Below are 22,937 nucleotides of genomic sequence, written 5' to 3' on the forward strand. Positions count from 1 at the left end.
GTCTGATTCTGTTTTTATGTGCTCTCTTCTTCTGATATGACCATCTGCAGACTGGTCCTCCTTGGATGCCAGAAATATCCTGCAAGCCGCGGCACCAGTAATTGCAGTGCTGTAAGTGCTCTGCGCTGCCGCACTAATGAGCGCACAGATTCCCAGGGTGCTTGTGCAGGCAGCTGACAGTGGAAATGGGAAGCGGAGTCGGAATCTAAAGGCCTGAGACCCCTGTGTGGAACAGTCAACAGAATTATGTATCCAGATTCGTGCTCAGCGCTGACTTTCTGATCATAGAGAAAGGCATTTTGGAGAATCCCATAATTTGAGGCGAATGCAAAGAACATGAATTAATGTAATGAATTTTATCATTCCTTTGAGCTTAGTCACACTCACGTAGCTTTGTTACGCTACATGTTACAGCAGGATTTTATTGGGAGAAATATTCCTGGTATTCAAACACGGACATATGAGAACCTGAAATACTCTGCAACTGCGCCAGGCTTGAGCGAACAGACACAGCATCCTGATTTGCTAGCTCTGGAAGGAGCTGATAGTAAATCACAAGTCTGTTGCCTGAAAACACGCCACAAATAAGAGAAGACTTCCTCTGTGCAGAATTTGCAGTCCATGTGGAAAGTGTCTGTGATATCTTTGCAACACAGGGAGAGGGGGCATCACGTTGTTGTTTTCAGCTATAAAAGTGCTCTCGCACTGTTTTGTTCCAATGGGTGAATTAGCAAATTGGATTTGCTCCCAGGAGTAAAATATTCATTTATCATTTCATGGAAAACATGACTGCTGTGTAAGATGTGCTGTTCCACATCTGTTTGCAGTGAGCTGCGACGTGCGCCTTGGGAAGCTTTTATCTCTGAAATAATGATGGATGTACAGAAGCACTGACCACGCAGACCGGCTCTTAGCCGGCTCTTGTAATCTGAGTGCCTTGCCACAGCTTCTACCTTCCGTGAAGTCTTGAACATACCCAAGTGCAAACAACAGTCAGAAAGGGACTTCTGGAGGGATTATTCTCCTGTGCAATTGTGTAACAAACAATTAATAAAGAATATTATGGGCTGCCAGGTCCTCGGCTGAGGAATGAAATAACAACAACCTGTTATTTTGCCTCCTGCAGCAAGCCGACGAGTGCCCTGCACTCCAGCGCGGGCTCAGGGCACTCAGTTTCTTTTCAGATGAGACTTGTGCTGCTGCTGATAATTAGTGATGACTGTACTGGGATACACCAATATATTTCTCGCATGTTTTGTCTGCCCTCTTACGTATATCTGTGCTAAAACCCACGCTTGTGATGCGCAAGTGTTATGGCTGCATTTATCTCATTAATGCTGGCAATGCGGGAGTGCAAACCGAGGAAAGCCAGCAAAGGCACACGGAGGCAAGCCACACAGGAACCACATCTCCGCAATGGACTGTTTTCTACCTTGACATACGGTTGGTGTCAGCTATTTTAGGGGTGAACTGTGATCTTGAGGCACTGGAGGGGAGAGCGGAGCCGTGCTGCTGCAGGGGAGCCTTGGGAGAGCGGTGCGCACTGCGCTTGGCTGCCCAAAATGCATCAGCTGTACACACCGCTGCACTCGTTATCCGGGAGTGGAAAGGCTATCTGCCAGCTGCATACATTATATCATGGCCTGTCCGTGCTTAAAAGCAGTTCCTAAATGTGATTTTTGTTAGCCAGGGACACGGCTAGCTAAGCTGTGGCATTCCTCTGAAAAAAAGGAAAAGGCCTGTTAGCTTCTGCCAGCACTGGGCTATAGCTGGTGCTGTGTTTGCTGTTCTTTGCAAATATGAACGATGCCAAACAATGCCAGAATTCCCAGGTGCTGATCATACTGCTTCCTTGTGCGCTCTTCTGCACCATCTGAGCTGTCTGGCTCCTCTCTCTTCGTTATTCACCCTCTGTAAAACTACTTAACCTGCTTCCCCTGCTCCCCTCAGAGCTGGGATGTCTGTAACCGGGTAGCTCGACCAGGAGCAAGGGGGGAACGGAGCCCAGACTGTGCTGGTCATTTCTCTCCCAGTATGGTGCTGGGGTGGCGAGTACCGGCCTCTCGCCTGCGCTGGGTGAGCCCTTGGGGGTTACGGAGGCTGCGTGGCCAGGGCTGCGGGTCCCCAACAGCCGTGGAGTCAGTGAGTGTCTGGAGGCTGAAGGTTTCCAGCTTCGTCAGGGCTACTTTGCACCTCAGCTCTCACCAGGGAGGAAAGTCGTCCTCAGCCTGATCCTGGTGCCCTGAAAAACGCTGCAGAATGAATGAAGCACAGCAAGCACGGCAGAGAGCCTTGACTCTGCTTCTACTCCTCATACAACACCGGGCAGTGACTTAGGTCCTTAGTAAATATCTTGAAAACCACTGAAGATAAGTGCAAAACAGTAGCTGTTTTCCTGCCTATTGGCAATCAACAAATCCTGCTTAATATCAATTAATATCTCTTAATGGAGATGATTCATTTGAGTCATGAAAGTTTTTCTGCAACATCATAAGCAATCCTGAGGAAAAAGATTTTACTTCAGATGAAGGGAAAATATTTTTATTCCTTGGGCATCTTGTAGACTCCTTACTATTTTTTTTTCAGCTACATCTTCATTTTCTCAGCTCATGTCCCCCCTGCCTTGGCCTCACACTGCAAAAGTCACCATTTAACTGCCCGGAGAGTTGGAAATACAAAATTTGTGAACGATACAAACTCTGGGATTCTTGGTAGTGTCCTCTGGAGGACAGATGCTTAGAGAAGAATAATAATTTATTATGTAAATGAAGACGTCTAGAGCTTGTAAACCTGTATCACCCCAATCGCCTTTCTTTTAAAAAAACATGCAGACGCGTGCATTAGTGTGCTTTCTCATGCTGCTGTTCTTTGAAGTCAGGGGATTTCTAATCTCCACCTGCTATTGCCTTTGCTGTACAGAGCTAGGCTTAACGTGTCTGGGAATGAAAATAACCAGTTACAGCTACCACTCTGGCACAGCAGCACGTTCCACAGTAAATCACCTGAAAAATCCATGCAAAATACATGGATTCTTGGCAGAAACGTCTAGAGAATGGCTGGTTATGTGAGAATAACTCGGAATAATGATGTTATGTGAACTGACCCTTAGTTTTTGAAAGTTGTAAGAGAACATGAGGTTTTATGAGATATTTCACTTGTTTAACAAATACTCTGCGTTTGTCACGTGAAAACACCATGTTTAGTATTTCTTAAGCCCTAGTCCTCTGCAAGCCCAGGGTTTGCCTGTAGGCTGGCTTTGAGCTCAGTGGTTCTGGGGACAAAACAGCAGCTCTCATGTGGCCAAACTACAAGAGTGCCCCAAGAAAAGGCCCCAAAATCGCCGTCCTTTGTAACCGGACCCCCAACCCACCCCTCCGCCACAGCGACTTCCCTCTCCCCGCCCTCCACCCGCCCAAGATGGCGGAGCCCTCGGGCTGGCGGCATCCGCCCCGCCCCGCCCCGCGCGCCGCGGCCCCGCCTCCGCCCCGCCCTCCCGCCCCGCCGGTCCTCCACGGGCGCGGCGCGGTTAGTTGCCGGCAGGGGGCGGTGCGGCGCGGAGAGGGGAGAGGGCTGGCAGCGGCGCGGCCGCTCTTGGTGTGCGCCGGGCGGGCCGCGCCGGGGAGTCATATGACCGCGGCGCGGGGGCGCGCCGGGCCGTGTGGGAGCGCGCGGGTGTCGGAGCGCCGCCGCCGGAGCCAGAGCCCGGGCCCGAGCCTGAGCCTGAGCCTGCCAGTGCCCCCGGCCCGCCCGCCCGCCGCCACCATGCTGGCGCTGCTCTCCCGGCTGCTGGACTGGTTCCGCTCCCTCTTCTGGAAGGAGGAGATGGAGCTCACCCTGGTGGGGCTGCAGTACTCGGGCAAGACCACCTTCGTCAACGTCATCGCGGTGAGCAGGCCGCGGCGGGCCGGGGAGTGTGGGGGGGGCGATCGGGGCCTGGTTGGGCGCCGCGGGCTGAGGGGGCTGGCGCCGAGGCAGCGGGCTGGAGCCCGGCCTCGCTCCCCGGCTGCCTGGGCTCCCCCCCGGACGCCATCGTGCCCCGCACGTTGGGCCGAGCTGCTTGTGGCGAGGCTGTTCGGCGGGGGCGGCGGCGGGGGCGTCTGCCCGTGCTGGGTGGGCTCGCAGGGGAGGTGGCTGAGCCCACCGTGGTAGCCTGCTGTGCCTCCACCAGCCCTTGTGTGATGGAGGCGGGGGCCGTGAGGACGCCCAGAGCCGTGTCTGAGCGCCGCTCGGGGCCTGTTTCAGTCGGTGTGCTAGTATGGCTGGGCTCGCCTTGGCGTCACATGAGGAGTGCCTTCAGCTACGTTCTTCCATTTGACTTTTTCCTCAGTGGTCCCGGTAAACGATTTCAATGTTTCCCACTCATGGTTCTTCTCTCAGATTTTTGCTTTTCCTGATTGCCGAAGCCTGTATCCAATCATCTACTTTCTGTTAAGGTATGCGCTGAGAAGGACAACTTCCAAGCCTAACAGCAGCAGGCTGCTGAACTTGGGCCTCCTTATCTGTTGATCTGCCTGGAGCAGATGAAGGAAGGGTGTGGGAATCCTCCTACATGCAGCTTTTCCATTGTTGAACAGGATGAAGGGTGCCTTGCTTAAATGGCCTGTTTGCTCCATCAGTGTCCTGGTCTGCAGATGCGTGTGTCAGAAAACATTCAAAGATGCAAGCTGGAATTTGGAAGCCCTTGTAGGGAGACTGCAATGGGAAACTAGGGTGCTTTTTGGATTTGCAGGGAGCTTGACTGACTTGAGTCCAGTGCACCTAGAACGAGAAAGCTGGTGTCATCAATCTCAGACCTGAGCAGACCTTCAACTTTTTTCTTTTTGAGGCTGTCTCCTTAATATTACTGCACTTTTATGAATGTATTTATTTATCAGTTGAGTGAGTTACTGCATAGGAGAAGACCTCTCATTCTCTTGTAGCTGTACATAATCCTTGTTACACTAACTGTCAAAATGTAACCAAGCTCTTCTGTAGTTGAGGATGTTAGCACTCAGTGGGCTTCGTGATAATCACGTGAAATGGGTGTGCCTGCACAAAAGGTAACTTTTTATCTGCCTAGTTATGTTAGGTGAAAGTTGCTGGACTAACCCAAGAATGCCAGAAGCCGCCTCTTTCACACACGGTAGTGGCTGCCGCTACCTCTGGCCTTGGATTTCTCAAAATGTGACTTTAAATTGTTGAACAACCTTCATCTGTGGCCGCTGAGCTGATACTGGTTGGTGTGTTCATGCAACTTTGGGCACAGAGGTTACTCTGCAGGTTTTGTCTTCTAGAATCCTGGATAGTGATGGCATTTGGCAAAGTATTGCTTTGCCCTTCCAGCTGTATGGTACCAGCAGCACATCTCCTTCAGGGAGTTATCTGTGCAACCATGCTGCAGATCCATGGAGTACTGCAGAATGGTTGTGGTAGTCACACGTCAGTTTAGTTCAGCTAAATTGTCTCCAACAGCAAAAGTACTGCTAAGTCAAGCTGACATCTATATCCAGCTTGCTTTGCTAGGGGTTGAATCTTGCAAGGTTCCAACTGCACATTAGGATCACACCCAGAAATTTATCTGAGTAAGTGTCATTCAAATAGCCTTGCAAAACTGAGTGAAATGAGGAAGTTATATGCATAACGACACAGCCTAGTTAGCTGGTTTAGGCTTGGAAGTAGCAAGTCACATTTCTGAAGTTTTTAATTAGGGAATCTCATGACTCTTTACAAAAAACTGAGTGAGGGAACTTGCTCAGGTTTTTATTATTGGTTTTAAGAAACCCAACCAAACAAACCATGAGTTTCAGTTATCAGTGAAATACTTGTAGAAGGAGTAGTGCTGTCCATGGCATGAAGAGCTAACTTCTTGTTAGTTGCTTCCCTGACTGACTTTAATTCAGAGGATGCATTTGGAAATGAGTGCCAGAAAAGAGTAACTGCTCTCTGCAGGCCAGTTAATGGTTTGGATGGCTCTAACTGTCAAGCACTGGGATTCCTTAAAACTAAAATGAAAGGAATGACACAGCAAGATGCTAGTCCTATAGAATAGCTCTGAAAGCTGAATTGCATACCAGGGACTTGCTATGGCTTACAAGGTTGCATTCTGCCTAACAAAGGGCTATTAGCGATCTCTTGACAACAGTGAGTTTAATCTAATATAGATCTCTAATGTAATCTATGCCAATCAAATCAGGAATATGTAACTAGAGAAAAACTCCAGCCAGTTACACAGGAGGCTTGATACAATGCCGGACTGCCACTGCAGGGGAGAGGCCATGAGAGGCAGACAGGCCAGCTCTAGAATAATCTTTTTCTAGGCTGGTGGCTGGTTTGGACCATATTTATTCCTCCAGTGTAAACAAGCGCTTGGTTTGTAATCAGCCCAAACTTGGTTTGACTACAAGGTTTAAAAACCAACCTTAGCAGTGACATCTACTCCTAGCCACATACAGCTGATGCAGCTTCTGCTTTGCGAAGGCTCCGTATTAGTCACTGTCTCTAATTAGGTACTAAGCATAAGTTTTCCGAGAGCGTGAGTAAACTTGCTCACAAGGGAGGATATAATTTCTTCCTGATTTCCATAAAGTAGATGGCCTATGGCTCTTATTCAGAGAAACTGCATGTCATCCCAGTACGGCATCTTGAATTGTTAGCTTCTTATCTGAGGGCTTGAAATGCCCATTATTTACTGGAGTCTGCAGTATCTTCTGTCGTTTGCATCTCTGCAGCTAGTGTCTGTTAACAGGCTTTCATCAAGCTTGCTGTCAAAGCTGTGAGTCCCAGCCATGCTGCTGTGGGGAGGTACGAGAGGCAACCGAGCTCCACGGCCATGTGACGCAGCTGAAACATGACTCAAGTAAACTGACTCTGCTTCCCGGCTGCGGGCAGTGCATGCTGGTGAATAATGGGACACTTGTTCGGTTTCAAGAAAGTACTTCATGGAAGAGTGCTGTTTCCTGTTGTGATTTTTGCCTGAAGCCTGGTAGATTGATCCTTGATCCAGGTGTTTACCACTGGAACACTGAAGCTGGATAGCGTGATGCTCAGCAGGCAGGAGAGGAGAGCTGCAGGGCTGGGAGGGAGTCAGGCTTTCCTGACAAGGTTGTCAGGTTTAAGAGCTAAACTCAAACCGTTCTGTTTGTGGTGACAGGATAAATAAGATCTCTTTTCAGGATTTGTGTCAGAGCCTGAATTAGTGTGGTTTGGTTTTGAACTTTGTAATATCTGACAAGCCTTTGAATGAGGCCTTGGTTTCTAGAGAGAGCCAATTTTTGAAGCACTTCTCAACAAAAGCCTCCTTTGGCTAGTTGGGAGCTGTGACTTCCTTCCGTCCTCATGGCTATTGTAAGTAACTTTGGCTTAAAGAAGCCACACTGGCAAAGTGTGGGAAAAATTGCTCTAAAGAGCTTTGCTGCTCCTTTAGTGCATTCTGGAACACCCAGGTAGGTCGTAAATAGCGTACGTTGCCACTTCGTGCACATAGTAGTTAAGTGAGAAGGTTGATACATTTTTAAGTGAAGTGTTTCTTAATCCCAGAAGTCTCTTGAAATGAATTGCCTCACCTCATTAGGTAATAAAGCTAATGTGAGGTGACTCATACTCCACTTAATACTCTTTCTTTGAGGTCCTGCTTGCTACCCTAGGTGGTCTGAAACAGGTGACTGAAATCGGAATCTGCTTTTTCCATGGTAGTCTTAGTTCCCATCTAGCACTTCAGGCAATGGAAGAGCTTTAAGCAGTAACACCTGGAGAAAGATGCTTTCATGACTATCAGAGGCATGAGATGTCCTAAGCTCATATGTGACTGACTTCCAGATAGAAATATGCCTTTTTAGGTCTTGTTTCACCGCTGTGTGGTAGTTAGATGGTAAGCAGTCCATGTTCTTTTAAATATTCCATTGAAGTCAGGGTTGGGGAAATAAAAATGCATTTTTCCTGTCAGATACTGCTATTTTCCTTTCTGCAGCACTCATTCATGGAAGTGCTGTTGTAAAGCCTTTCAGGGTACTGTTAGATCACAAGGACTGAAGCTTCTAAACCAGAGTTCAAGCTTCTGAATGTGATCACAACAAGCAGCTGAAACACTGACGTATTTCAAGAAAGAAACTGGAGAGTTGATTTGTCCATACATGATGCACTTCTTGGTTAGGCGGTGAGTGTTGCAGAGGAGGCTTCGTGTAGGGGTAGCTTTATGTAATGCTAAAGTGACTCTGCTTTTTTTTTTTTTTTTTTGAGGAGATTTCTGGGACATTTGGCGTTTTTCTTAGTGTGAAAAGAAAAGTTCAGGGATGAACAGCAGGGCTTAACGTAGTATACTGGTTCAGGTGGATCGGGAGTGTCCTGGCTGGAATCCATACTCCAATGATATTGCCTCCTACTCAGCTGAGCTTGTTTGTGATCTCTTCTAGATGAGTGAAAAGTATTATAAGTAAAGATAAAGAATCTTTGTTGTGTAGTGACAAAGCCTATATGAAGAAATTTGTCCTGTAACAGTAATGAATCATGTTAGCTTTATGAGATGCAAGCCAAAGGCTGCCCTGACCCTTTCTGTTGATACAAAGCGTCTCCTTGTGCAGGCTGTGCAATCAAGATCTGGGAGCTGTGTACTAGCGGCTGGGGCCCATGTGGATGGACCGTCGCAGGCAGCGTGCTTTCCAGTGCCAGCAGGAGAGAGCTGCCACTCTAGCTGGAAAGAAGGATGAGGGAACACCGGTTCTACTGCTGCAGTTTGAATTCTGCTTTTAATGATTCCTTTAATGTACTGAAATGAATTTTTAAGGAAGATACAGGAAGCGGCAATTCCAGTCTCGCGCTCAGTTACTTGCTGAAGCTCCTTAGGGCTCGGTGCTGACAGTCTGGTGAGCATAACGCCCTGGGAGCTGCCAGTCTTCTGGCCGTAGCTTACGGCTACAGAGAGGCAGATGAAGTACCCGAAGCATGGTTAGTTTTGGTTTGGTTTTTTTTTTTTTTACTTAAGACAACTGGAAATGGTAGGTTTGGTAAACGGCTTGTCTTAATATTAACTAAGTATTAGAAAAGACTGAAGTTGTGCTAGTACTAGATGGAAGGTGAGCTGAGCCCAAACTGATTGATGCAGGTAGGTGTCAGCCCTGTACTGGAATACACTGCAGGGACTCAGTTCAGTCTGGAGGCAGTTTTGCTCCTCTGAATAATCCTTACTCAACAGAAGTACTTCTGCAGGTAAATGGGTTCCTGTTGCACTAAAATCACGTGCTTGGGTTCTCCAGGAGCTTGGAGTATTGAAAGGGGAGAGTCTCTTAAACCAGGAGGCTTAAAGACTAGTCCTGCAGGTTCTTTCTGCCTGTGATCTCTGAAATGTTGCCTGTTTAGTCTCCCTATCTTATCTTTCACGCAGGGGCTAGAGTTAACTCTGGTTTGTGAACTTCAGCAAACAGTTTGTATAAATGCTGTATGATAAGTATGGCCTCAGAACTAATGGCTTAATTCATAGTCATTTCTGGTGCACAAGGCTGATTTTCCAGGAGGCCGGGATGAAGTACCCTGTCTGCCTGTTGGAGCATTCACAAGTGCTGAAAACAGATGCTGTTGCTAGATTTGGGAGCAGCTACACTTGCTGTCTTTGGTGAGTGTTTGAGCTACCGTGTGTGACAACAGCCAAGCACTTTCAGATTGGGAATTGAAAATATTTCTGTGCTTATCAAACTTGTTTGAAAGCTGATGCCTATTTTAGAAGGAGAAAGCGTCGTATTGTGAACGCACAGTGAGAGGGCTGAGTAATCTGCTCTAGAAGGGACGGAGGGAAGACTGATTCAAACAGAGCTGCCTACTAATAAAAGCATATTCTTCTTGTTCTGCTGTATGAGTAGCTTTTGCATATGAATATTCTAAGATGCAGATGAGTTCCTGGCTTTTTTCCTCTGTAGAGGTAGTAAAAAAAAAAAAAGCCCTTTAAATTCTGGGTTTTAGAGAACGCTTTCTGGGCCAAGACAGTTGGATACAATAGCAGAAGCTATCAAAGGACATCCCTGCTAATTACAATGGTTTTAACCAATTTTTGACTTGTTGACTTGTCTTAAAAGATAAAGTGACTGTCAGTAGCTTTCTTTAGGTACACTGTGAACAGAGGAACATCCGCAGTTATATTGGAGTAAGGTCTTTCAAATGAAGATGAGTTGATGGAGATGCCCAAAACCTACGGTCAGGTGTGCCTCTGAAAACTATGAAGTGCCTGCCTCACCTCAGAATCCATAGCATCCAAACTTCCTCTAGAGAAAAAGGGTATGCTTGTGTTTTGGAAGCACCTGCCACCCTTTCTTTCTGTTTCTGACAGTTCAGAAATATGTCAGATAGCCTTGTTTTGTCCCACCTGCAAAGCAGAGTACAGAAAGCTGAAACTCCAGTTGCAACTCAGCGACTGTAGTATAGTTTTTAAGCAAGTCAGAACAAGTTTTTATGCCACCTGGATGTGTGGCATGAGTAGAGAGCACTTGGAACGCAATATAAGGTGCAGCAGCTTTTCTGGAGACTCTGTAAAAGCTTCCCTGTGGTGGATCACCGTAATTTCTTCAACATTGCATTAAACACATGGCAGCTGAGGCGCTGCTCCAATCTGAAGGAACTTGTATCCTAAAAGAGCAGTGAGAGAGCATGAACTATTGATAGGAACAGCTCTACGGTGAAGAATCTGCAAGTATCACAGCTGGATAGCTGGCAGCATATGGGATAATCCGAAGTAGCACAGAGATGGAGGTTCAGGGAGTGCTTGGGAGATGTTTGGTTAGAAGATGTGGGTGTAGGGTGTGACTGTAGAGGCAGGAATGCGGTGGTTCTTGAGTAACCGTGGCAAGCTGACCCTTCAAAGGCAAGATTGGTGGTGCATGCTTTAGGAACTGAACTAAACTGCCTGAGACCCGGAAAGCACAGTTAATCGTCGTCTGCTGAGCTACACATGATCAAACTGGCTGAAATGGGCAACTCGTACCCTGGGCTTTTGGGGCAGGAATGGGAAGCTGATGAGCAGGCATCCAGGTTGTGCACCTACCTTGCTCAGTTAGCAGAAAGGTTAGAGTAGTTCCTGGAACAGTGCTGCATGAGATTGATAAATGCTTTTCTGTGCAGTTTAAACAATTGAAACTTCTTTCAGAGGAGAATGCAGAACACCTGCCTAATGAGGTTTAAGCTGTTCATGTTTCAGGTCACTGTTTTTACTGTTGCATTCCTTGCATTCAAGGACTTAGTTATTCAAAATAAGACGGTTAGTCTGTATAGCCATACATCTGGAAAGCAGATCTTAAATGTGAATGACAAAGCATTGGTTTTACAAGCTGATTGTCTTCTGGTTGCAAACTCTGAACAGCGTGAACTCAAAGCATATCCAGTCAAACATAGTTACTACTTCCAGCCTGTGAGCAGTTGGGCCCTGACTATGTAAGGTGGTGTGATGTCTGCTTCATAGATCCTAACGGGCTTTTAACTGGGGCTAGTTTCTCTGTGCAACATCAGGGGAAAGAAACAGACTTTCTGCTGCTGTGGTATTGAACCCTGATTAAACAATTGAATGCATTTGAGTCGACCTTTTTTCCAAATCTCATTGACTGTCTGGTTCTGTTACATGCAGTGGATGTAGTGAGATACATAATAAGCACCGTGTCTGAGATCCACGTTCTGCCAGATAGCCAAGGGAGCCTGGGAGAAATCTGTACGGCTGTTGATAACACTTGTTATGGCTCCTGGCTTAGCTACAGGAGATAGCTGTGAACTTGGCTTTCATACTGTTACAGATAAGTGTTTTACAAATAGTAAAACATCTGCCACTAGAGAACCTCTCTAATACCACACTGTTTTGCAGCAGTTATGTCAGAGCTTAAAGTGATGCTCAACTTCTTGAGGACACAGACTGAAATACTCTCCAGTTGCATTTTGATTGCATCTTCCACTGCTGAACAAGTTGGGCACTGTGTAGCCTAGCAGGAAGCAGACCTGTCAGGTCCTTCCACTTTCCAGCCTTTTAAAACTCCCTTGGGAGTTAACCCGTACCTGTGGGTTGGAACCTTACTCCACAGGAGTGATTTATTACTATAAACGTTGTCCGTAGAGTAGCTTGCATCAGAGGAAAATCTGGATATTTCAGCATCCGGGTAGTTAGAAGATCCTGATGTACAGACCTTGGCTGCAGCAGAAGCAGGTGAATGGCTCTTTTCCTATACTTGCCCTGGCCGTCCATCTGTTAAGCTGTGCAAAGCACTTCTCCGCAAGTAGCTTTGCTCCCCTGGCTGCCTGAAGGTTTGAAAAATTATTTAAGTGCTTGTGAGAAATGACTTGACTGACTTCACACAAGCTTTGGTACACATGAATATAATATCTACGATTTCTTGGCTATCAAGGCTTGAATTGGAAGGCAAATGATTAGAAAAAGCTTATGATGTTTTACTGTGTAAACTAGTTGCATCAGACAAGCACTAAATTTAACTTTCTTTTTTTCCAGTCAGGTCAATTCAGTGAAGATATGATTCCTACTGTGGGCTTCAACATGAGAAAAGTGACGAAGGGTAATGTTACAATAAAGGTATGTCACCGTAGTTGGCTGTCTCTTTTTAAACCCGTGCAAGATTGTCTTTGGCTTCTGGTTTAAAATTTATGTTTCCTCTGTTTTGCTTCAACTGCTGGGACAAATATAGGAAATGGAAGAGGCGCAGCTCAATCTGTCAGACAGCTTAAGAATGCACTTATGTTTATTTATGAGTTTTCTTAAATGAGAATGTGTGTGATTTCCAGGTTCATGGACTAGTTAAGGCAATGTTGGGTAATGCTGTCTGGCTTTAATCTGAGTCAATTTTCACCTGCTTAGGGCCCAGAGATCTTCCTTTTCTGCTTACCAATATTGCTGAAGGGAAGGCTTACATCAAAAGCAAAGTTTTAAGTCTATAGATCTTATTTTCTTGTATACCAGAGACTTAGTACACAGGTGTGATCTTGCACCTGGTGTAAGATGCTCTGGTCTGCATCATGCGCAATTGGGCCTGCAAGCTTTGAGCAGCTGTGCAAGGGATTATTTCTGTTCCTGTATGTAAGAGGTGCTGCAGCTGGCTGAAGGAGAGAGGAAAAACTGTGTATTGATTTCTTGTCTTATTTTTGTGTGACATATTTAAACATAGTGTATGGCTAAATTGTCTTTTTCCCCTTGCCTTAAGATTTGGGATATAGGAGGGCAACCACGATTCCGAAGCATGTGGGAGCGATATTGCAGAGGAGTTAATGCTATTGTGTAAGTGTTACCTTCCTTCAGCTGGTACTTAGCTTCAGATTTGCTTCTCTTCTGTGTGCAGCCTTTCTAACAGTGCGTGCTTGACTTGGTAGTTCTAATTTTAATTTTGAAAGTGTACTGCAACCATATTAACCTTTTTTTGCACTTAAGTTCAGGGCTCAAGATGGGTTACTTTCTTATCAGTGTCTGATCCGGAGTACTAACTACTTCCTGTCTGAGCTGGGTGGCAGTGCTGTCTAACCAAAAGAATCTTTCATCTACTCTGATCTTAGAGATTTTTTTTTTTAAAGAACCGAATTCTTTGCTCAGAAGACCTAGCTTTGTTTAAAGCCTTGATGAATGTGCTTGAAAGTGACAGTGTAAAGGAAACACTGCTGTTTCTGAAGTAGTTCAGTCTCACTGACCTAACCTTAAATTCTCTTTAAAGCTACATGGTAGATGCTGCAGATCGTGAAAAAATAGAAGCCTCTCGAAATGAGCTGCACAATCTTCTAGATAAGCCACAGTTACAAGGAATCCCTGTAAGTAATATTGCCCTACACAGTATTAAACTCACTTGAGGAATGTGTGTAACTTCAGCAACTCTGAAGTCTGGCTTGAACTCTTCAGTCAAGTGTAAGGCCTAACCTTATCAGTTAGCATAAGCATGAACAATACCTGCCCCTAGTGCCTTAAATGAAATTGTTGACCTCAGTCAGTCATTCAGTGATCTTGTTCCTGTTCAATGCCCACAAAAAAAAAAAAAAAAATTGGGACAGTAGTTTAGAGTATTCCACAGCATGAGTTTGTGCTCTCTTCTAGAGTCTGCTGCGGTACAGGTTAACTAGAGTGTAGTATAGAAGTCTAGAGTAAGTTTTGGGGAACTTCAGCTGAAAATCGACTGGGATTGTTCTCAGTTTTATCAGCTGATGCGTTCTCCTGCTTACTTTTTGCACATAACAGTTTATTTGTACCCTCTCTTTCCATGTGACTAGATCAATCTTCCTTCTTCATCTAGTTTAATAGTGAATGTCTCATTCCATCCGATTTAATAGCCTGACTGCTTGTCAGACTCCCCTGAAGTTTGTTGTTTGTATGTGTGGTTTTGTTTGTTTTTTAAGAAGAAACCAAAGCTGCAACTGTTTCCTTCTGCTCTGGGTTTCAGGTTCTAGTACTTGGAAATAAGAGAGACCTTCCTAATGCTTTGGATGAGAAACAGCTAATTGAAAAGATGTAAGTCTAACCCTTCCTAATACAGTAAATGAATTCATGTACATGGGGTTGTTAGACCAAGAAGCTTGTGTTTGTAAGTAGAAAACCTAGCAACAAGAGGCAGCTGAAACATTGTACAGAAACAAGTTATGTGGAGAAGATGGGGGAACAGTTTAGATTCGCAGTATACGAGTCCTTGTTATAAATGAAGTGTGTGTTGAAATGTTCTCTCTTTCACAGGAACCTTGCTGCTATTCAGGACAGAGAAATCTGCTGCTACTCAATTTCTTGCAAAGAGAAAGATAATATAGGTAACTATTAACCTATAAATGCTAAACATAATGAAGAGCTGTCAGAGGCTGGATTGAGGGATTGTAACTTCTTAAACACAAGCTTCCTAGCTTCAGGAAGCTGGTAACAAATCGAAGAACAACGTGTAAGTGCACTGGTTAAATTCGGTATGACTCCTGATGGCAGTGGGGAGGCTCGACCAGTATTAAAGTTGTAGGGGTTGTAGTTGTGAACACGTATGTCAGTCTCCTGTAAAATCTGCTGCCTTTCTTTAGTTTGCAGCAAATAGCTGACCAGTCTTGCTATTAGCTTGGCCTAAATGGTTTTATATTTCTGTCAGGTACTCTCAACTGTGCCTCATGTCATGAGGCTAGCAAGTACTTGCAGCAAGTGTTTCCTCAACAGTCATTCCCTTTGAAATAATCATCTTCCCTTGCTGTCTTATCAAACTGCACCATGTTGTGGCCTGTGCTAGCGACTACTCCATGCAGCCAAACAGTAAATTTTTCTGGTGCTGACATCAATTGCTTTAGAATTTCTGGAGTTCACGAGTAGAAACCATGGTGCTGTGTAATGCCAAGTACTTGACACTAGTATTGTAAGTAAACTGAGTAATCTCAACTGAATGAAAACGCAGTGCTTAACAAGGCTTGCCATCCTTCTCCTGATGCCTTCTTGTGGCTGCCATGAGACTAACATCGGCTCATTGTCAGGCTACTGTAAGTTTATTGATGAGGATAACTTCAGGCCAGTGGTCACAGGCACAAGCTGAAGAGGATACCAGAACTGCTTTATACTAAGGACTCAAGTTCTTTCCAGGAAGAATGAACAGCCTTTCTGGCTTCTGGCTTTTTATCCAGGAAGCCCTGTCACCTTGCCATCAGTTAAAGATTCAAACGTGGTGGGTAGGAGAAGCAGGTACTCCCTTCGATCATATTTCCTGCAGAAGGCTCACAGCATAGTTGAGCATCGCTGACACGGTAGGGAAGGTGCTGCTGGAAGCACTGGGCAGGTGTGATAGGAGACTCTCTTTTGAGCATGGAAGAGCTGGATGCATTGTCCTGTGGGGCTAAACTCATTTTTTTCTTTCTCATCAGGTGAAGAGAGGCAGACTGGCTAGATAGAGCAATGTTGATCTAAAAATAATTACGTGAGCCGTACCAAAGTGTCAGATTAATGGATATCTTTTTCCTAGAGGTGTAGTTGACTGAGGAACCAGGATGTCTGCGGCAGTTCCTTTAAATGTTACTTAAAGGATGCTGGACAGTTGTAGGACCAAAGCACAGACAGCAAGCATGCAGAAAAATCATTCTGTTGATGTGTCTTGGACCATTCTCTAGAGAAGGGCTGGATGTTCCTGTCATATATTTGAGGACACTGGCATAGCAAAGTGATGCCAGATATAGAAATACATGTGGACACCTGAATGTGGAACTTCTCTTCTCTCTCTCTTTAGATATCACGCTTCAGTGGCTTATTCAGCATTCAAAATCTAGAAGAAGCTGAAGTCTTCCTGGAATCTCCAGTACCAGTTGGCCATAATCTCAATTGTCCACTTCCCTCCATAATGAGATATTACCCCAAAATCCTGTATCAAGAATCTGCCTTTTCACGGTTCATTTCTCATGTGCACTGCTGAAGACTTGTATTCCTATTCTGTCACAAAACAACTAGAGTTGTCATGATAAAGTCAGCACAAATATTTATTTTACAACCATCTGTGGTGGGAGGGTTGTTGGGGGGGCTTTTTAAAACAAAAATCTCTCTACCATGTTAATTATGATGGTACACTCTGTTCTGGTTTTTCAGGGCCAGGTTTTTATATGATTTTCAGCAAGTGTTTTATTTCTAGTGTTTAGTGGCTTGAAGATGCTGATGCTTGACAGCATTAAGATTCTGTAAGATGCCACATACAGTAGTTAGAAAACATTTAAGAGTGAGTTGTGGGATACTGACTTATCTCACAAATGCATGTGATGTGTGTATGTAAGCAGAGAAATGGAAGCTTTGCAGAGGGGAGCACAAGGCATAGCTCAGCATCACTGATCTACAGCTGAGATCTTATCCAGTCACTTGAAAAAGAAAACTCTCATGAATTATGGAAGAGTCAATTGTTTAAAATGATTTTGTTGCTTTTGTTTAACATTTGTGTCAGGGATGGGAATGGACTGTTGTGTCGAGCTTTCAAAAATTGGAGTATTCCAGCATGAAAACAAATTGCTGGGAACATCAGACTTTGTTCAAATACATTTTTCTATCTGCAGATACTGGTGGTCTCTATCTGAAACCAGAACACACATTCTGAGCAGCTGCATGAGACTTAACATTACTGATGTTTTTGTGTAGAGTCAGTCGTTGACCTTTAGCACAATATCTAGTGCTCTCCTGCTCATGAAATGGCTGGGCACAGTTTCACCTGGTGCTATGGAACATCGAGGCTATTGTGACAACTCTAGACCTGCCTGCTTTCTTGATGTAACTGTGTGCAAAGTCTGTAAGTGGCAAGATGAAATGTTCTACTGTGTCAAAGCACAAGAGAGCCAATGAATTGATCCTGTTTCTTGACTAGCTCCTGCAGTATAGGGAAGTATGTATAAACTAAAGATTGTAATGTTTTTGTAGCTTTACTTTCTCAATGACTTCAGTATATTTAAAGGGACAGACTCGTTAAGACTGGTTTGTTCATACGGCAATGTCAGTGTAGCTTACTAGTGTATGCAAATACATGGTGCACCTGCTTGTGTTGCCTCACACTGTGTGTGATTCTTCACCTAAATGTGGTTTGCATTACGTCGGAGTCTTTGGTTGGAAGCACTGTTCAGTCCGTATCTGTTACGACAAGCCAGTTTTAATTTGGACTGCCGTGGCCTTACTGTTCTGTACCAACTGTCGCACCGTTGCACAGACACTACATGCTGCCTGCGTTCAGTCTGAACTTGCATTTTAACTTTTTGTCCCCTTTCAGTTCTCCGAAGCATGATTTCGATTCATTCATACTCTGGTGCTGTAGAGGAGAGGGTATATTAACTCGCTGCTGTAGTCCCTAGTTCACCAGGAACTGCTACAGTTACTTTTATTTAGCAAACTTGCTTGTGCCTAAAATGAGGAAACTAAACTAGAATGTGTGAATCTTTGTGGGGGACCAGGTCACTGTTTAGTTAACTGGCCTATAGCTAAACTTGATGTGTTTGGTGTTTATATACTTCACTGCTTCCAGCATTTATGGCATCCAAACACTACCAATTGTTAACCTGTGCATTACTCTCTGCATGTGAACAACTTATACGATTACTGAACTTTGTAAATACGTGAATTTTTTTATTTAGGTGGATGCATATGTTGGTTTACTGCTCTTCAGCTTTATTCAATAAACTTATGTTTTGAGGGTTGTATTGACACTTAACTGACTGACTTGAGTTGATGTGACTTAACTCATGGAAGTATATTACGGGATGCCTGTCTCTTCCACAAGTGGGGAAAGAAGGCTCAGTAAATACCTGAGCTTCTTTGTGTTCTGTTGCTCAACGATTCGAGTGAAATGCTTATAAAACTGCCTTTCAGGCCTGAGGCTTTCTCAGCTTACATGAGCAAGCTTAGCTAGTCGGTCTCAACAGACTTCAGTGCTTTTTTATGTTTATGAAAAGCACTGGTCAGCTGACAGGTCTTAAGTAGGGGTGGCCTTCTGGAGCTCTGTTTTCAGGAGAAGAATGCATGTGTCTACAAGCTTGTTTCTTGTTGTCAAGTCTAGAGTAAAACCTTTGCTTTTCTAGCACAAGTGTCAGATCTGGTAGTGCCCGATCATTCACTGCCAATTAAAGCATAAAGATTCTTATCTCATTGGAAAGTGAGGCTTTCGTTGACTGAGGGTTTGAACAAAGCCTTTGTTGCGATTTTAAGTTCAAGTTACACTGACTGTTCTTCTCAAATGCTTTGCTGCATTAGTTTCTCTTGGGTCACTGATTAACTTGTAGGACCGTATGTCAACATCTTCCAAGTAACAGTGACGAATTGGTGTCTTCTGTTCACGGCCTGCCTCCATGAGAGCTTTCAGACTTACTGAGCTGAAACAGGTTAGTTTTTAGGCCTGAGTACAAGTCAGTCAGCATCCTTCACGTGTCACTCGGCTAGTGGGAAGGACTAATGGACTGTTGAGTAAAAGATCATGTACATATTTCTTCAGTTGATGGGGTTTTCTGCATGCAAAGCAAGCTACCTGCAGTTGACAGTGAAAGCAAAATCCCTCAAGACACAAAATCTGAACACAGTATTACTGCTGTAAGATTTGTCACCCTGGTTGGTCTGATACCAGTACTGATCACTTAAATGAGCTGTGGTGTGAATTTAGCCACTGATGATGTGTGTGCTCTAAAAAGCATATTTGTATTGCATGATGAAATGACTCCACCTAGGTTTTCACAGCTATTCTTACACAGATCTTCCAGATGCCTTTAGTTACTCATGTGACAGAAACGTAGACCTTGAAGAGACTATTTGACTCCAGTGCAGAGGATTACCCTTTTTCTGTTTGAGGGCTTGATTAGCTTCCCAACTACCTTCATTTTGAAACAGAAGGGAAGTGTAGTAAGTCTTTCCAGAGAAGTGATGCTGTTCTCGCTGCCTTTCAGCCTTGGACTGAAAAAACTGCTCACTCATCTGGCACAGTTAAGTCCAAGGTTAAACCTGTTCTGTTCTAATAAAGGTGTGGGGGGCCTAAGACAGGCATTAGCCGTGTTGTCTGCTGAACTTGGATGCTATAGCTGTGTTCTGCTCCTAGAGATCTGTTGGGCCAGTCTAATCTCTCATAATGATTTCTTGTCTCGGGCTCTGTAGTGAGCCTGGACAGTAAAAAGAGACTGATTAAATTTCCCGTTCTCTTAACAAAAGTTGCTTTTGGGGATGCATTTCAGTGACATAAATTATTGTACTTAAACATCAGTAGCTGTAGTCCTGAAGCTCTCTTCTGATGTATCTGCAGTAGGCCTTGACCATTGGCGTATTAAGAAAACTGCGTCTTGTGAAAATCAAATAGAGACCCAGAGATAATCTTGGTCATGAATGTGTCATACCTTTATGACCCCGTGATGTGTTGGTATTGTATGGTGTCCCGATGATTTAAAATAGCCGCCAACTCTTGCTGTCGGTTTTTTTTTTCAGTACAAGTGATCGCTCTTACTGATCGTAGAGCAGTGTGTCTCCAGACTAGACTGGGAAGAAATGTTTGTGCGTGCACCCACAGCACTGGGCTACGTGGAAGTTTTCCTTGAGGTGTTAATGTCCTGTCCGTGTTAGCGTGGATGGTGGTTTCCTTAAGTGCAATTACAGTGCAGCATAATTCTCATCATCAACCCGAGTACAGCTGAGCGCCTTAGCAGTTGCACGGAGCAATTCTGTCCTAGCACTTGGCAACATGAAAAATGCGCGAACGCGGAGCTATTTCATGATCTAATGATAATCTAGTCTCTTATCGATTTGTGTTTTCTCTTTGCATCTTTATGGAAACATGTTGGAAAGACGGTCCTTTTTGGATGCTGACATAAAACCGCGTAATCTTCACTTTCTGGTAGAAGAAAGGCCAAAGAAAATGCCTTAAACAGTCTCTCTGGTTAAATTAATACAGGAATGTTGTGCAGGGATCTATAATAACTTGAAGTATGACTTAGCTGGATTATCAAGCTTTTAACTTTTCTAAGGTTTAATTTTATAGTTACTGTGGCTGTGCAATGGCATGTCATGATTTGCTTTGTGTGTGTTTACTGACTGTGAAAGCAACGCGCTTCCCTCCGGTAGCATGTCCCAGCACTGCTCCCCGCCGGCTTGCTTTTGCACTGACCCCAGCAGCGCGCTGTGCGAGTGGGAAGTAGCGGGGTGCCGATCAGGTTATTTAAGCTGTCTCGCTAAGAGCGGTGCATTGCTGATTGCACAAGCAGCAAAGCAACGGATCATGTTAGAGGAGGAGTCATGTGCAAATGCCTGAGCCTGGTATGTGCTTCAGGACTTTTATTCCCAAAACATGAGTGTAGAATGACTTGTCTCACTAAATCACAAACGTTCAATGAGTAGTCTATGGCTTTAGCACTACAGATGCTGAACAGTAAAGCATGCTGTGGTGGAACACCGGGGAATTTCTTTTCCATGCCACTTAAATGAAAAAAACACGGAATGGCACTCCAAGGGGGTATGCACGTACTCTTTTGAAGGAGAGGTGAAATATTTGATGTTTTTATTTCTGTCACAGTGGAAGGCGGGTAAGTAGACCTTTGTGCCAGGATTAGTGCCTTTTAATTATGACATTACAGGTTTTATTCTGTTAAAGGCAACAGCTGTCATTGTGACAATTTTGAAGTGCTTCAATAAAGTGTTGTTGAAAACCATTCTTTTGCACATTCATCTGTAGTAGTACAGCTGCTTTTACTGTTAAACATGTATAAGAAGCCCTCATTACCAAATTGTGGGGAAAAAAAATGTTACACTTAAGCTAAACTGAACACATCTATGCTAAAATTTAATTCTTTAGATCATCTGTGAGAGGAGCAAACTTTCTGAGCAGTCGGTCTGTGAAACTGTAATTTCTGATTATGGCTTTGCTTTAGATGCTGAAAGCATTTGTTGGTCTCATTTGTCCGAAAAGACTTATTGGGCAGAAGTTCATAAACCATCTCGTTCAACAAACAAAGCAAATGCGTGAGTAAAGAAAGAAAAAGCTGTTGTGGTGTGTGAAATTTAAAGCTAAACTTGATTGTCATAAGAGTCTCGGAGTGAAGTAAACTGGCAAGTTGCTTCCGTATAATTGTGTTAACTTGGGATGTGGAAAGATATTTCAGTTTTTCAACAATGAGGAATTTTCCTCATTTTTTAGAGTTAATAAATGAATCTCCTTCTTGATGTGAATAATATTTCTGGTGCATAAGGGGGAAAACATTAAAAAGATGAAAGAATTCCACAGATTGAGGAAAGGAACTGAGAGAGCAAGCTCAGGCTGCTGTGTTTGAACAGCCTGGAGGATTTTTACAGGAGACAGCATACAGCTGTCATGATGGACAACTGAATTGTGATTTTTTGATTCTTTTTCTTCAATTTGTTTGTTCTACTGTTTCAATGAATGGAAAACAAAGTACAAGATCTGACTTCTGAAGTAGAAAGTATAACATACAGACAAATCATTAATGTCTGGTTTTCTGTCTATGTGTGACAACAGTCTTTTAGTATTTTTCCCTGCGTAGAGATTTTTCGTAAGTTTTCTATCAGATTTCTTTGTAACAAATCATGCACTTTCTTGCTACAAGGGTGTAATGCTAGAGAACTAATCCTTAGTTCAGCCATAAAGCGGTCACGCTTACAACCACAGCCACTAGCGTTTCTGGCATGGCCCAGATGTGCGTCTCCTCTTTACCTCCCCCACGGGCGTTCCCTCACTGACTCTTCTGTTCTTCTGACTGTTTTTGAGGGGTTCTGTTTTTACCAGTACTGCATGACTGCTTTCACTTCCATGCCAATTTGCGAACGGCATTTGTCAGCTTTTCTATTTATGCTGCTTTCTGAGAACTCCAGCTGCCTTGGAGCTTGTCCTCTGCTCTCTTCCAGTGCCGCACCAAGGGCTGGTTCGCCGCGTGCCCGGCGCTGCTGCCCTCACACCCGTTGCTCCGCTTTTCCTTTCGCCGTGTGAGCGGCTGGGCTCCCGCTGCTGCCGTGGTGCGAAGGGAAGCCCTGCGTCCATCTCCCCAGCCTTGGTGGCCCAAGAGCACGGTATGGCTTCCGCTCGGGAAGGAGGGAAGCTCCTCGTCCTCCCCTCACAGCACCGAGGGTTTGATTCCCAGGGACGTTTCGTTGCCGCAGGTCACAGCGAGGTCTCCTGATGCCGTCTGTGGGGTAAGCGGGCCTGGGCTGCGCTAGCAGCAGGAGGAATTCATTACAAACTTCACTCGAATGCTTGGGTTTGGGGGTTTTTGCTTCTCAGTCTTCGCCTTTCCCCTAACAGGCAGCTCTGAGCGCAGCCCCCAGGCCCCGCCGTGGAGGCCGGGCTCAGGCCTCACCCCTTCGCCCGGGCGGGGCCGTCCCAGCCGTGCCACGACAGCCCCGGGCGCCCACCGCGCCCCGCCCCTTTAAGGCTCTTGAGTGACACCGCTGCGCGCCCTATGACCGACGGCCGGTCCTGCCTCCCGCAGCGGCTCGGCCAATAGGGGGCTGTTCCTGTGTCGGCCGCGGCCCGTGTTTTCCCTTCCGCTGTTAAAGG

General features: G+C 45.0%; 1 protein-coding gene across 1 annotated transcript; it reads left to right on the forward strand.

Moving 5' to 3' along the window:
- The first annotated feature begins 3,654 nt into the window (after window positions 1-3,654).
- Window positions 3,655-21,078, forward strand: ARL8B (ARF like GTPase 8B). Its single transcript, XM_086755530.1, has 7 exons — window positions 3,655-3,885; window positions 12,446-12,526; window positions 13,152-13,225; window positions 13,653-13,746; window positions 14,370-14,437; window positions 14,657-14,727; window positions 16,164-21,078. The coding sequence occupies exons 1-7, from the start codon at window positions 3,763-3,765 to the stop codon at window positions 16,211-16,213; spliced, it is 561 nt and encodes a 186-aa protein (XP_086611656.1). The 5' UTR covers window positions 3,655-3,762; the 3' UTR covers window positions 16,214-21,078.
- Window positions 21,079-22,937: the final 1,859 nt, after the last annotated feature.

Source organism: Chlamydotis macqueenii, chromosome 10, assembly GCF_036417535.1.
Source record: "Chlamydotis macqueenii isolate bChlMac1 chromosome 10, bChlMac1.mat, whole genome shotgun sequence".
In the NCBI taxonomy this organism is placed as follows: Eukaryota; Metazoa; Chordata; class Aves; order Otidiformes; family Otididae; genus Chlamydotis; species Chlamydotis macqueenii.